At 47.5% G+C, this 14,540-nt stretch overlaps 1 protein-coding gene across 2 annotated transcripts in view; it reads right to left on the bottom strand.

Annotated features, from left to right (window-relative positions):
• Positions 1 to 14,540, bottom strand: part of ACRBP (acrosin binding protein) — a 59,171-nt gene that overhangs the window by 24,191 nt on the left and 20,440 nt on the right. For both annotated transcript variants that reach the window (XM_054041987.1, XM_054041978.1), the window contains exons 3-4: positions 3,083 to 3,206; positions 1,766 to 2,213 (exon numbers count right to left, since the gene is read on the bottom strand). In XM_054041987.1, coding sequence (XP_053897962.1) covers positions 1,766 to 2,213; positions 3,083 to 3,206 — 572 coding nt within the window. The remainder of the gene's footprint in view (positions 1 to 1,765; positions 2,214 to 3,082; positions 3,207 to 14,540) is intronic.

Genomic DNA, 14,540 nt, shown 5'->3' with positions numbered 1-14,540 from the left:
ACCCTGAAGCAAAGGCATACACACCAAAGACAAGATAAGGAGTTGAGCCTGAGGAATGAGATACGAAATAGCTCCGGATCCTCCCGGTAACAACTCAAAATAATGTTAATTAAGAGCAACCTTGAATACCTCGTGATTGACAGCTCCGGTGTGACGCAGCAAGGTCCGTAAACTTGTATGGGAATTTATTACTATAAAAGAAGGGTGTATTGCCATGGGACTTTGGGTTCGTTCTGCATCATCATCAGAGCTTCAAACACCTTCGACAGAGACCCAGCTCCCCCTCCCTCGTGTGCAGTTTCAGCTGGCCACTGGAAGTGACCGAGCAACACTAAGGATCCAGCTGGAAGCATATGTTGATTTTAATGCTTACATTGTACTCTCAATAAATGCGGCGTATTGCCTTATCCCCTTTTAAGAGATTCCATGTGCTTCTTATAAGCATAACAACTAGACCAGCACCTAAAACACCAACGTATGAGTCACCAGGAAAAACAAATAGGAACAAGCTAGACTGCTACAGGTCCCTGTAGAGAAATCCTATGAGCTGACTACCTCACCCCTGTGAAATGTGGCAAACTAATACAGACTAAGTGACCGTAAGGCAGCTATGGAAATGGGGAGGTGCAAAGCAGGGTCTAAACCCAGAAAGGAAGTGACAGAGCATCTAATGGGAGAGGAGCCATTGAGACAGAGAGACTCCTGCCACTCCAATGTCCCAAATAAGAGGAAATGCAAGAAAGATATTTCCACAAATTGTCAAGAATCAGAACAGACTTCTTGTCAAAAAGTGATAAGGAAAAACTGGGCCTGACCCAGAGAGAAAAGGAGAGAAATGGCAAAGATAGCAGCACACAATATAGCAACCTGCCAGTAGATCCAGGAATGAACAGGAATAACAAACGCACACAGAAGCAAGCTTCAGACACAGCATGTAGCCCCATCCTGAGTGCATCTTACCTGCCTCAGGCAGATATCTGGGGAGACTGTAAAAAAAAGAGACACTTTGACCACACTTGTATAGCTTGTTCTGCCAACCAAGTCTCACTGAATTGAACTGAATAACTGATCTGCGTGTGTGAGGAAGCTAACCGTCCACATGCACGACAGTGTGTGTGTGTGTGGGGGGGGGGTATGGGGAGCTCACCGTGCACTTGCACGACGCGGGGAGGGGGTGTTGCACAGGAGGGGGTTGTGGGGAGCTCACTGTGGGTGTGGGAGGGTGTTTGTGGGACCCCACCATGCATGTGCATGACTGGGGGGGCCATGTTTGTGGGGAGCTCATTGTGCACATCCATGACTGTGTGTATGTGGCTGTTTGTGGGGAGCTCACTGTGCACATACATGACTGTGGGGGGTGGGGGAAGCTCTTTGTGCATGTGTCTGTGAGGCGCTAGCTGGGTGTGTCTACTCTGGAACTGGAAGGAGTAATTCCTAGTTCGAGGGACATACCCATGTTCGCTCTGATCGAGCTAGCATGTGAACAATAGGGTGAAGCCATGGCGGTGCAAGTGTTCCTGTCTGTGATGCTAGGCACCTACTCAAGTAATGAGCCCCTGCCACCACTCATGACATCTACATCGCTACTGTTGGCATGAACTCAATCAGAGCTAATGTGGGTCTGTCTACCTGTGCTGGGAATCACATCTACTAGCTCCAGCATAGAAATGCCCACTGTGTGTGTGCAGGGTGTGCAGGTTCAGGGTCAGCTGAGCTGCCATACCTGCCCTGGCCCACTTGTGAGCTGTTTGTTTTTTTACCTTACCTGCCACTGCTGCTTGCATCTGGGATCCCTTCCTGGGCACTGCTGAATGAGCCCTTCCAATCTGGTGCAGTGCCTAGGGGCACCTGAATGGTCTCCATCTCCGGAGAGCCCTCCAAGGAGAGAGCTGAGTTGATCAGCTGCTGGATGCTCTGCTGCATGTGCTGCTCTGTGGCCCTTCCAGTCTTGATACTGGGTCTTATGGCTGACGGGGAAGTTTCAGGGGTGGCTGTGACTGGCTGGACTTGCAGGGGGCCTGCCAGCTCTGGGTCCCCTCCAGGCTTGAGACTTCTCTGGGTCGGCACACCTGGGATGTGCTTCCTGATCACTGGTTCCTGGCCCGAGACAGCATAGGCATATTTCAGAATAGTGTTGACATTGGAGTGAAGGCGGATGTCAGGATGCAGCAGGGTAGTCTGACTCGTGGGTCTGGGGTCTGCCTGACCCAGCGCTGGGGGAAGAGCAGACAGAGAGCAAGTGAAGAAGGGACTGAACCTCACCCTCACTTCTTAGAGTGTATCCCTACAAATAAACACACACACTGCACGTACTCACATTCACACACCCTGTCCAGCTAGGCCTCTCTCAGATTCATGTTCCTTTAGCTTTGCACAGACTCTCACATCCCCACTGGCTGCTGAGCTGCACACACTTCCTTGTGATACGTGCATGCCCACCCACGTGTCCATTCACTGTGCGCACACACAACCCTTGTCCCACACTGCCAGGGATGTGCACTCCTACACCCACCTTGTAACACACTGGCCTGCTCCACCATGCACACCTGTATGACCCACTGCATTCACACATGTTCCCTTCCCTCCCATCGGGCCCAAACCTGAAGAGAGCTTCTCAAAGAGTCAGGACGCAGGGGAGGGCCATGGGGAAGAGAGGCAGAGGTGAAAGTAAGCCGGTATGGTACGGTACGGTGTACTGGCAAGAGCCAGTACACCATGCCGGATTGCATTGGCTTCCGGCTGCCAGAGCTGCGGTGGGTATTTAAAGGGCCTGGAGCTCTGCAGCGGCCGGAGCCCCGGGCCCTTTAATTTGCCCCTGAGCCCCGGGGGCTCCCAGCCACCTCTGCAGCTGGGAGCCCCGGGGTGATTTAAAGGCCCTGGGGCTCCCAGCCACAGCCGGTGCCCCAGGGCCTTTAAATCTGGAGAGGCCCCGCCTCTTCCAGGTGAGGCCACACCCCCGCTCAGGACTCCAGCCGTACCGGTAAGTCCTGTAAATTACTTTCACCCTTGAAGAGAGGAGATGAGAAGGGCACGTGGAGAAAGAACCTGAAGTGGATATGGAATTCATCCAGCACCATGGTACCTGCTTCGCTAGTGGACCCAGCACGGGAAGACCAGTTGCTTTTTGCCCAGGAGCCCATGGTATCAGACACCTCTCCTTGGGCACGAGGTTCTTTGGGGGGAGCCATATCAGGACACAGGATCCGCTGAACAGGGGGCAAGGAAGGTGAATCTAGAGACCCTACTGTAACCATCCCTCCTGAAGCCCACACCTCCATTGAATTACACACAAATGAGACCCCCCCCCACTGCAGTAATCCCTGTTTGAAATAATCCCAACAATGCTCTCACCTCTGCTGCAATAATCCCTTGACACGCCTCCTCTCCACTGTGATAATCCTCTCAACACACCCACCCCTGGAAACTCCTCCCCTCAACTGTGACATCCCACTCTGAAACCCCTCCCCTCTAGTGCAACAATGCCCCCAAAAGCCCTCCGTTCTACTGCATTAATCACCACCACACCCTGGCCATTCCACTGCAATTATTCCCCCAAACTCCACCCCCTTCACTCTTATAATCTGCCCAAACCTCTCCCATATGTTGCAATAACCTCCCAACCCCTCCCATCCACTGTTATAATCCCCTGCACAACCCTCCCCTGCACTGTGGTTCTCTCAGTAAAATTCCACCCCTGCAATAATCCCTCCCCTCCCCTAAGAAAATCCCCCCCAAACACCCTCCTCTCCACTGTGATAATCTCCCCCAAAATGTCAACCCCTCCACTTTATAATCCACCCAAACCCCTACCATCCACTATGAAAAATCTCCCCAGAAATCCCTTCCTTACATCGCAATAATTCCCTTGAAACCCCTCCTTTCCAATTCAATAATCCTTCCCAAACCCCACCCCTGCCATAACCTCTCAAACCCCTCCACTGAAATAATCCCCCAAGAAATGCCTCCCCTCCACTGACACTCTCCCTCAAGCCCCAACCCTCGACTATTCATACCCTACACACTATAGTAATAACATTTGTATAAAGTATGCCTTGTAAGGTAGCATTTGAAAAAAACTCATTATTTGCTGGTCAGTATTGTTCTGGTAACATGTGTGGCAATACTTTGTGTGAAGTCATAAGATTTCTCTGTATGCTATTATTAACCCTTGTCATGCAGAGAGGGGAAACAAACGAAGTTCAAACAGGGGGGAAAAACAGCAGGAGATATCCTTCCACACTGACTTTTTGGCTTTTGGATCTCTGCTGGAAATGTTTTTCAAGAGGGGGACTGAAATGATAAAAAGGAGGGACAAACACCCCAAAGCACCCCCACTCTCTCCCTGCCTATTGCATTCACTGCACCTGAAGAGACAAAGGAAGCAGTGATTGGATTCAGGGGTGGGGGTTCTGACCTAAAGAGATTGTCAGTAAGACTGCTGAAAGCAAGTTGTGAGAAAACTTTGCTTTGAATCTAATATAGTTTGTTAAGCTAGACACTAGAAAGCGTTTTATCTTCATTTTTCTTGTAACCATTTCTGACTTTTATACCTCATTCCTTGTACTCACTTAAAATCTCTCTCTTTGTAGTTAATAAACTTGTTTTAGTGTTTTATCTAATCCAGTGGGTTCAAGATGAAGTGTCTGGGTAACTCCATTTGGGGGTAACAAGTTATGTGCATATTATTCCCTTAAAGAAATAGCAGACTTAATATATTTGTACTGTCCAGGAGAGGACTGGGCAGTACAGGACTTATGTCTCTGGAGGGAAAATCTAATACTGGTGCTGTGTTGGGATCACCCTGCAGTATAACCAAGGTTGGTAAAAGCCAAGGTGTGGCAGGCTGGCTGCAGCACACACAGAGACACGGCTGGGAGTGACTCACATGCTGGAGACTGTTTGTGAGCTGTCCAGGTTGGAGGCTGCAGCAGCAAGGCATTGTAAAGGGCATCCCAGGTTATGGGAGAGGGGTGACAAAGGCGCCCAGCAGTGTGAATTATACCCCTGGTATGTCACACCTTCCCTTCTGATGCAATAACCACCACCACACCATCTCTCCTCCATTGCGAAAATCCCTTTGAAACCCCACCTCTTCACTGAGATAATCCATCCCTGAACCATTGTAATACCCCCTAGCTCCCCTCCACTGTAGCAATCCCCCTGAAACCCCGTGCCTCCACTGTGATAATCCCCTTGAAACCCATTCCCTCCACTACAATAATCACCTTTAAGACTCTCTTGTGACACTCTGTGCCTCAAAGCAACACACTGACACCCACACAGTTACCCATGGTGATAGGATTATGATATGTTTTGTGAGGTATCATTTTGAAAGTCTTGATCTGTTGAACATTAATATCTTGTTGGATTGTATGTACTATCATTGTACGTGGAGTAATGAAGTTTTGCTATGTGTGTGTTACTGAAATATGTTATGAAGTTGGAAACACCCACAGCTATAAAAGGGGAAGTGACATCGTCACTTGACCTCTTTCCCCCCACAACTCAGCAATTGGAAATAGGTCTGTAGAACAAAGACTGAACTGGGGAGGTGGTCCCAGGCTGGAAAGGAGAATCCCAACCTATGCCTTAAAGAACAATACCATTAGGGTGAGACATTGCTTGATTCAACTCCTGTCCAGTTTATAGAACTCAGATTGTGGTTTTACTTTTATTTCTTAGCTTTGATCTCTACGCATGCCTCTTATAATCACTTAAAATCTATCTTTCTGTAGTTAATAAATCTATTTTATATTTTACCTAAAAGAGTGTGTTGTTTGAAGTGGTTGGGGAATCTGCTCAGGAACAAGAGCTGGTGCATGTCCACTTTCCTTTGTAGAAGGGGTGGACTGGTTAATCAACTTATACTGGTCAGGCTTTTGACCAGGGCAAGATGGTACAGCTCTGGGGTCCTAGGCTCGATGGCTGGGGGCTGGCTGGAGCCTCTCTATTGTTAGTTCATGAGTGGGGCTAGGAGAAATATTCATGTAACTCAGCAGGGGGTGTCCCTGCCTGTGGATGGCTGTGTACCTGAAGTGCAGTACCTGGAGAGGACTGCAGCTAGTCACAGCATCACAATGTGAGAGGGAGCCCAGGTTGGTGAGACAGGGGGCCCTGCTCCAGGTTGCACACCGGGAACCCATCACACCTCCCTTCCACTATAACAATCCCATTGAAACCTCTGCCTTCTATTAAAATAATTCCCCTGAAGCCCCTCCCCTCCATTGCAATAATCTCCCCTGAAACCACAACCTTCCCCTCCTCTACAATAATCTGCCCCAAAACCCTCCCCACATTGCAATAATCCCCTTGAAAACCCTTCTTTCCAATGAGAGAATTCTTCCAAAACCCATTCACTGTCATAACCCCTGGAATCCCGTCCCCTGCACTGAATTAATCCTCCCCTAAACCCCTCCCCTCCTCTGTAATAATCCTCTTCAAACCCCAAACCTTCACTTCAATAATCCCCACAATGCCTACCCCTCCACAATGAAAATCCCCCAAACCCCTCACCTCCACTGTGATAATCACTTTGAAAACACTCCTTTCCAATGCAATAATAATACCCTTGAAACTCCTCCCCTCAAGTGCACTATTCCCCTTTGAACACCCTCCCCTCCACTGCAATAATCCCTCTGCAACCCCTCCCCTATCCCCAGAATCCCATCCCCTCCACTACAGTAATGTCCTGAAACACCTTCCTTCCTCTGTGATAATCCCCGCCAAGGTCCCTCCACTGCATTCATCACCCCCATAGTCTCTCCCCTCCACTAGGATAATCCCCACAACCCTTCTCCGCTCCACTGTGATCATCCCCTTTAAGACCCTCCTCTCCAAACCCTTCCACTCCACTGCAATAATCCCCCTGCAAACACCCTCCCCTCTGTTGTGATAATGCCCTTGAAATCCCTCCCCTCCAATAATTTGCCCCCAAATCCCGCCCCTCCAATAACCCTCCCAGAAGCCCCGCTCTTCCAATGATAATGTTCACAGAAGCCATCACTTTTCATTGTGATAATCCCCTTGAAATCCCCCTCCACTACAAAATCCTCCCAAGCCCCTCCCCTACACAGCAATAATCCTTCAAACTCCTCGCCTTCACTGCGATAATCTCTCCCTCTCCCCCTCCTCCACAGTGATAATCCCCCCCAAAATGTTTCCACTCCACTGCAACAATCCCCCCATAACCCCTCCCTTTTACTGCAATAATTCCATGGCCTCCTCTCCCCACCATTGCAATAATCCCCTCAAAACCCCTCCCCCTTCCCATGTGATAATCCCCTCGAAGAGCCTCACCTCCTCTACAATAATCCCACTGATACCCCTCCCCCGCTGAGATGATCCCCCCTGAACACCCTTCCCCCCATTGCCTTAATTCCCCACAAAGCACTCCCCCTCCTCACTATAATCCTTCCCAAACACCTCCCTCCCACTGCAATAGCTCCCTAAAACCCTCCATTCCACTGTGAGAATCCCTCAAATCCCCTCCCCTCTACTGCAATAATCCCCCCAATTCCCTCACTGCAATAATCCCCCCAAACCCCCATATTCTCCTGTGATAAATGAAGGGGGGTAGCTCCCTTTTATGGACACCCAGCCAGCCAGTAGCTATAAAATCCCTCTTAGTAGCTATTCTCTAATTGATCTACCTGTAAAGGGTTACAAAGTCTCACTGCTATGCATAGGTAAAAGGAAGTGAGTGGGCACCTGGCCAAAAGAGCCAATGGGAAGGCTAGAACTTTTGAAAACTGAAACAAGACTCCCCTTTTGTCTGTCTGTCTGTTGTTCTGGGGGAGAGGCAGACAGGGAGCAGTTATGCTGTGAGAAGCTTGGGCCAGGTCTGAAAAATTATCATTATCATACCTAGAAACTACTCATCTAAAACTCCAGATATCTAAGTAGATCAGGAAATGTCTAGGAAGATGCAATTAGGTTTATCCCTTTTATTTCTTTATGTCTTGTGGATTCCTCTGTACTAACCCCAGGTGCTTTTGTTTTGCTTCTAACTTTTTAAACTGGACCTCAAGAGAGCTATTCTTGATGCTTGATTCTTGTAATTTTTTTTTAATCTAACAAAAGCCTAAATCCCAGATGTATTTTCTTCTTTTTTTGTTAATTAATAAAATTTACCTTTTTTAAGAACAGAATTGCATTTATGTGTCCTAAGGGGTTTGTGCACATTTGTTTAATTAGCTGGTGGCAACAGCTGATGTCCTTTGTTTTTCTTCTGAGCTCTTCCCTGGGGGGGGGGGGAAGGAGGGGAGGATACCCCACAGGAAGGAATTCCCAAGTACGCCTTCCTGGGTTCTCAAAGGGGTTTTACACTTGGGTGGTGGCAGCATCTACCAATCCAAGGTCAGAGAAAAGCTGTAACTTTGGAAGTTTAATCCAAGCCTGGAGTGGCAAGTATTAATTTTTAGAGTCCTTGCGGGCCCCCACTTTCTGCACTCGAAGCCTTAACACCTCTACTGCAATAATCCCCCCCAAATCCCCACTTCTCCATTCCAATAATCCCCCCAAATCCCCATCTGAGCAGCGAATAGTGGAGAAGCTAACAGAGGGAGTTTGACTGGGATCTGTCCGAGAGGAACTACGCTAAGTTCTGCATTAGGGGGACTGAGTATCTGAGTATCCTGGCCACTATGGATATAGAAGCCTTCTACACCAATATTCCACACAAAGATGGAATACAATCTATCAGGAACAGTATCCCCGATAATGTCACAGCTAACCTGGTGACTGAACTTTGTGACTTTGTCCTCACCCACAACTATTTCACATTTGGGGACAATATATACCTTCAAGTCAGCGGCACTGCTATGGGTACCCGCATGTTCCCACAGTATGTCAACATTTTTATGGCTGACTTAGAACGCTTCCTTTGCTCTCATCCCCTAATGCCCCTACTCTACTTGCACTACATTGATGACATCTTCATCATCTGGACCCATGGAAAAGAAGCCCTTGAGGAATTCATGATTTCAATAATTTCCATCCCACCATCAACCTCAGCCTAGATCAATCCACACAAGTGGTCTATTTCCTGGACACTACTGTGCTAATAAGCGATGGTCACATAAATACCACCCTATACCAAAAACCTACTGACCGCTATACTTACCTACATGCCTCCAGCTTCCATCCAGGACACACCACATGATCCACTGTCTACAGTCAAGCTCTAAGATACAACCGCATTTGCTCCAATCCCTCAGACAGAGACAAGCACCTACATATCAAGCATTCTTAAAACTACAATACCCACCTGCTGAAGTGAAAAAAAACAGATTGATAGAGCCAGATGAGTACCCAGAAGTCACCTCCTACAAGACAGGCCCAACAAAGAAAATAACAGAACACCACTAGCTGTCACCTTCAGCCCCCAACTAAAACCTCTCCAGCGCATCATCAAAGATTTACAACCTATCCTGAAAGATGATCCCTCACTCTCACAGATCTTGGGAGACAGACCTGTCCTCGTTTACAGACAACCCCATAACCTGAAGCAAATACTCACCAGCAACCACACACCACTGAACAAAAACACTGACCCAGGAACCTATCCTTGCAACAAAGCCCGATGCCAACTCTGTCCACATATCTATTCAAGTGACATCATCATAGGACCTAATCACATCAGCCATGCCATCAGGGGTTCATTCACCTGCACATCTACCAACGTGATATATGCCATCGTGTGCCAGCAATGCCCCTCTGCCATGTACATTGGCTAAACCAGACAGTCTCTATGCAAAAGAATTAATGGACACAAATCTGACATCAGGAATCATAACATTCAAAATCCAGTAGGAGAACACTTTAACCTGTCTGGTCACTCAATGACAGACCTGCGGGTGGCAATTTTGCAACAGAAAAGCTTCAAAAACAGACTCCAATGAGAAACTGCTGAGCTTGAATTGATATGCAAACTAGATACAATCAACTTAGGCTTGAATTGAGACTGGGAATGGCTGAGCCATTACAAACATTGAATCTATCTCCCCCATGTAAGTATTCTCACACTTCTCAAACTGTCTGTACTGGGCTATCTTGATTATCACTTCAAAAGTTTTTTTTCTCTTACTTAATTGGCCTCTCAGAATTGGTAAGACAACTCCCACCTTTTCATGCTCTCTGTATGTGTATATATATCTCCTCAATACATGTTCCATTCTATGCATCCGAAGAAGTGGGCTGTAGCCCACGAAAGCTTATGCTCAAATAAATTTGTTAGTCTCTAAGGTGCCACAAGTACTCCTGTTCTTTTTGAGTATTTGTTGCAGGTCAGTTTGTCCGTGTGCTTCATTGTTTGAAAAGTGTGAATTGGGAGCGCTTTGTTCCAGGTGGGCCTTGAGTGGGCCTGATTGATTGAGTGGAGGGTAAGACTTTGAGCCAGGACAACTGCTTTGAGCCAGCAGAGCGGCGAACAGCGGAGAGGCTAACAGAGGGAGTTTAACTAGGAGTTTGCCTGGGGAGAGCCCACTGAAGCTTTCATCTTACAGGCTTCTCTGAGAAGTAACTGCAACAGCTGAGGAAGCTCTGAGAAGGAAGGTGATATGGATGGGGAGTGATCAGCTGTTGCGACCTACACAGGATGTGACATGTTTGTCTTTCTTCCACAGGACAGAAGCAACTTTGTCTGTACAAAGTGCAAGTGGTCTCCATATTGGAAGAGAAGGTTCAAGGACTGGAGAAACAAGCATCAACCCTGTGTTGCATAAGAGAAAATGAAGATTTCCTGGACAGATGTCAGGATATGCTTCTGCGGGCATGACATTCTGAAGATTCAGAGCAGGCTGAGCAGCGGGGACAGATGGACAGTGAAGAAAATTGGCAGCATGTGACCTCCAGAAGAAGAAAGAGGAGCATCCATGTACCAGCAATGCAGATATAGGTGAGCAACTGTTTTCATGTTCTCTCCACAGGTACTAATGCGGAGAGTGGACTAGATGATGCATCTGAGGGAAGGGAGCAGAAGGAAACTCCACCGATTGGAAGGCATGAGATGCACTGTCCTAGGGATGGGGGTTCCACAACCACCACTTCCAAGAGAAGGAGATGGGTGGTGGTGGTTGGGAACTCCCTCCTAAGGGGGACTGAGTGATCTATCTGCCGTCCCAACCAGGAAAACTGAGAAGTGTGCTGCTTGCCAGGAGCTAGAATTCACGATGTGATGGAGAGACTGCCGAGACTCATCAGGCACTCGGATTGCTACCCCTTCCTGCTTCTCCATGTGTGCACCAATGATACTGCCAAGAATGACCTTGAGCAGATCACTGCAGACTACATGGCTTTGGGAAGAACGATAAAGAAGTTTGAGGCGCAAGTGGTGTTCTCATCCATCCTCTCTGTGGAAGGAAAAGGCCCGGGTAGAGACCATCGAATTGTGGAAGTCAACAAATGGCTATGCAGGTGGTGTCGGAGAGAAGGTTTTGGATTCTTTGACCATGGGATGATGTTCCAACAAGAAGGATTGCTAGGCAGAGACGAGCTCCACCTAACGAAGAGAGGGAAGAGCATCTTCACAAGCAGGCTGGCTAACCTAGTGAGGAGGGCTTTAAACTAGGTTCACTGAGGGAAGGAGACCAAAGCCCTGAGGTAAGTGGGGAAGTGGAATACCAAGAGGAGGCATGAGAGCGCAAGAGGAAAGGACTCCTGTCTCATACTGAGAAAGCAGGACGATAAGCGAGTTATTTTAAGTGCCTATACACAAATGCAAAAAGCCTGGGAAACAAGTAGGAAGAACTGAAAGTCCTGGCACAGTCAAGTAATTATGATGTGATTGGAATAACAGAGACTTGGTGGGATAACTCACATGACTGGAGTACTATCATGGATGGATATAAACTGTTCAGGAAGGACAGGCAGGGCAGAAAAGGTGGGGGAGTTGCATTGTATGTAAGAGAGCAGTATGACTGCTCAGAGCTCCAGTATGAAACTGCAGAAAAACCTGAGAGTCTCTGGATTAAGTTTAGAAGTGTGAGCAACAAGGGTGATGTTGTGGTGGGAGTCTGCTATAGGCCACCAGATCAGGGGGATGAGGTGGACGAGGCTTTCTTCCAGCAACTAACAGAAGTTACTAGATCATGGGCCCTCATTCTCATGGGAGACTTCAATCACCCTGATATCTGCTGGGAGAGCAATACAGTGGTGCACAGACAATCCAGGAAGTTTTTGGAAAGTCTAGGGGGACAATTTCCTGGTGCAAGTGCTGGAGGAACCAACTAGGGGCAGAGCTTTTCTTGACCTGCTGCTCACAAACAGGGAAGAATTAGTAGGGGAAGCAAAAGTGGATGGGAACCTGGGAGGCAGTGACCATGAGATGATTGAGTTCAGGATCCTGACAAAAGGAAGAAAGGAGAGCAGCAGAATATGGACCCTGGACTTCAGAAAAGCAGACTTTGACTCCCTCAGGGAACAGATGGGCAGGATCCCCTGGGAGAATAACATGAACCGCAAAGGGGTCCAGGAGAGCTGGCTGTATTTTAAAGAATCCTTATTGAGGTTGCAGGAACAAACTATACCAATGTGTAGAAAGAATAGTAAATATGGCAGGCGACCACCTTGGCTTAACAATGAAATCCTTGCTGATCTTAAACACAAAAAAGAAGCTTACAAGAAGTGGAAGCTTGGACAAATGACCAGGGAGGAGTACAAAAATATTGCTCAGGCATGCAGGAGTGAAATCTGGAAAGCCAAATCACAATTGGAGTTGCAGCTAGCAAGAGATGTTAAGAAGGTTTTCTACAGCTATGTTAGCAACAAGAAGAAGGTCAGGGAAAGTGTGGGCCCCTTACTGAATGAGGGAGGCAACCTAGTGACAGAGGATGTGGAAAAAGCTAATGTACTCAATGCTTTTTTTGCCTCTGTCTTCACAAACAAGGTCAGCTCCCAGACTACTGCACTGGGCAGCACAGTATGGAGAGGAGGTGACCAGCCCTCTGTGGAGAAAGAAGTGGTTCGGGACTATTTAGAAAAGCTGGACGAGCACAAGTCCATGGGGCTGGGTGCACTGCATCCGAGGGTTCTAAAGGAGTTGGCGGATGTGATTGCAGAGCCATTGGCCATTATCTTTGAAAACTCATGGCGACCGGGGGAGGTCCTGGATGACTGGAAAAAGGCTGATGTAGTTCCCATCTTTAAAAAAGGGAAAAAGGAGGATCTGGGGAACTACAGGCCAGTCAGCCTCACCTCAGTCCCTGGGAAAGACATGGAGCAGGTCCTCAAAGAATCAATTTTGAAGCACTTCAAGTAGAGGAAAGTGAACAGGAACAGACAGCATGGATTCACCAAGGGCAAGTCATGCCTGACTAACCTAATTGCCTTTTACGATGGGATAACTGGGTCTGTGGATGAGGGGAAAGCAGTGGACGTGTTATTCCTTGACTTTAGCAAACTTTTGATACGGTCTCCCACAGTATTCTTGCCAGCAAGTTAAAGAACTATGGGCTGGATGAATGGATTATAAGGTGGCTAGAAAGCTGGATAGATTATCTGGTTCAAAGGGTAACGATCAATGGCTCCATGTCTAGTCGTCAGCCGGTATCAAGAGGAGTGCCCTAAGGGTTGGTCCTGGGGTCAGTTTTGTTCAATATCTTCATTAACGATCTGGAGTGTGGCGTGGATTGCACCCTCAGCAAGTTTGCAGATGACACTAAACTGGGAGGAGTGGTAGATACGCTGGAGGATAGGGATAGGATACAGAGGGACCTAGACAAATTGGAGGATTGGGCCAAAAGAAATCTGATGAGATTCAACAAGGACAAGTGCAGAGTCCTGCATTTAGGATAAAAGAATCCCATGCACTGCTACAGACTAGGGACCGAATGGCTAGGCAGCAGTTCTGCAGAAAAGGACCCAGAGGTTACAGTGGACGAGAAGCTGGATATGAGTCAACAGTGTGCCCTTGTTGCCAAGAAGGCTAATGGCATTTTGGGCTGTATAAGTAGGAGCATTGCCAGCAGATTGAGAGACGTGATCATTCCCCTCTATTCCGCATTGGTGAGGCCTCATCTGGAGTACTGTGTCCAGTTTTGGCTCCACACTACAAGAATGATGTGGAAAAATTGAAAAGAGTCCAGCGGAGGGCAACATAAATGATTAGGGGGATGGAGCACATGATTTATGAGGAGAGGCTGAGGGAACTGGGATTATTTAGTCTGCAGAAGAGAAGAATGAGGGGGAATTTCATAGCTGCTTTCAATTACCTGAAAGGGGGTTCCAAAGAGGATAGATCTAGAGTAATGTTCCCTCTAATTTTTGACAGGCCATGTGTGCAAAAAAATTCTTCTGTGCAAATTTTTATAGCAGAGTTCAAATTTGTGCGCCATGAGGCAAATGCACCCAAGCGAGTAAAATGCTTATACATTTAAAAAGTTTTAATTTGCAATTTGTGATAATAGTTTTACACCATGTTATTTTATAAATGTCATTTTTAATTACTTAGAAAAGGGAAATTTAACCATTCTTCATGAAGCAGAAGTTAGTTTTACGCTTTATGATCTTTTTTATAGACAATCACGAGCATGTATCAAGCATAT

The sequence above is a fragment of the Malaclemys terrapin genome, chromosome 1, assembly GCF_027887155.1.
Source record: "Malaclemys terrapin pileata isolate rMalTer1 chromosome 1, rMalTer1.hap1, whole genome shotgun sequence".
NCBI classification, from domain to species: domain Eukaryota; kingdom Metazoa; phylum Chordata; order Testudines; family Emydidae; genus Malaclemys; species Malaclemys terrapin.
The sequence above is the reverse complement of the archived record's forward strand: the minus strand, read 5'-3'. Positions and strand labels throughout refer to the sequence as shown.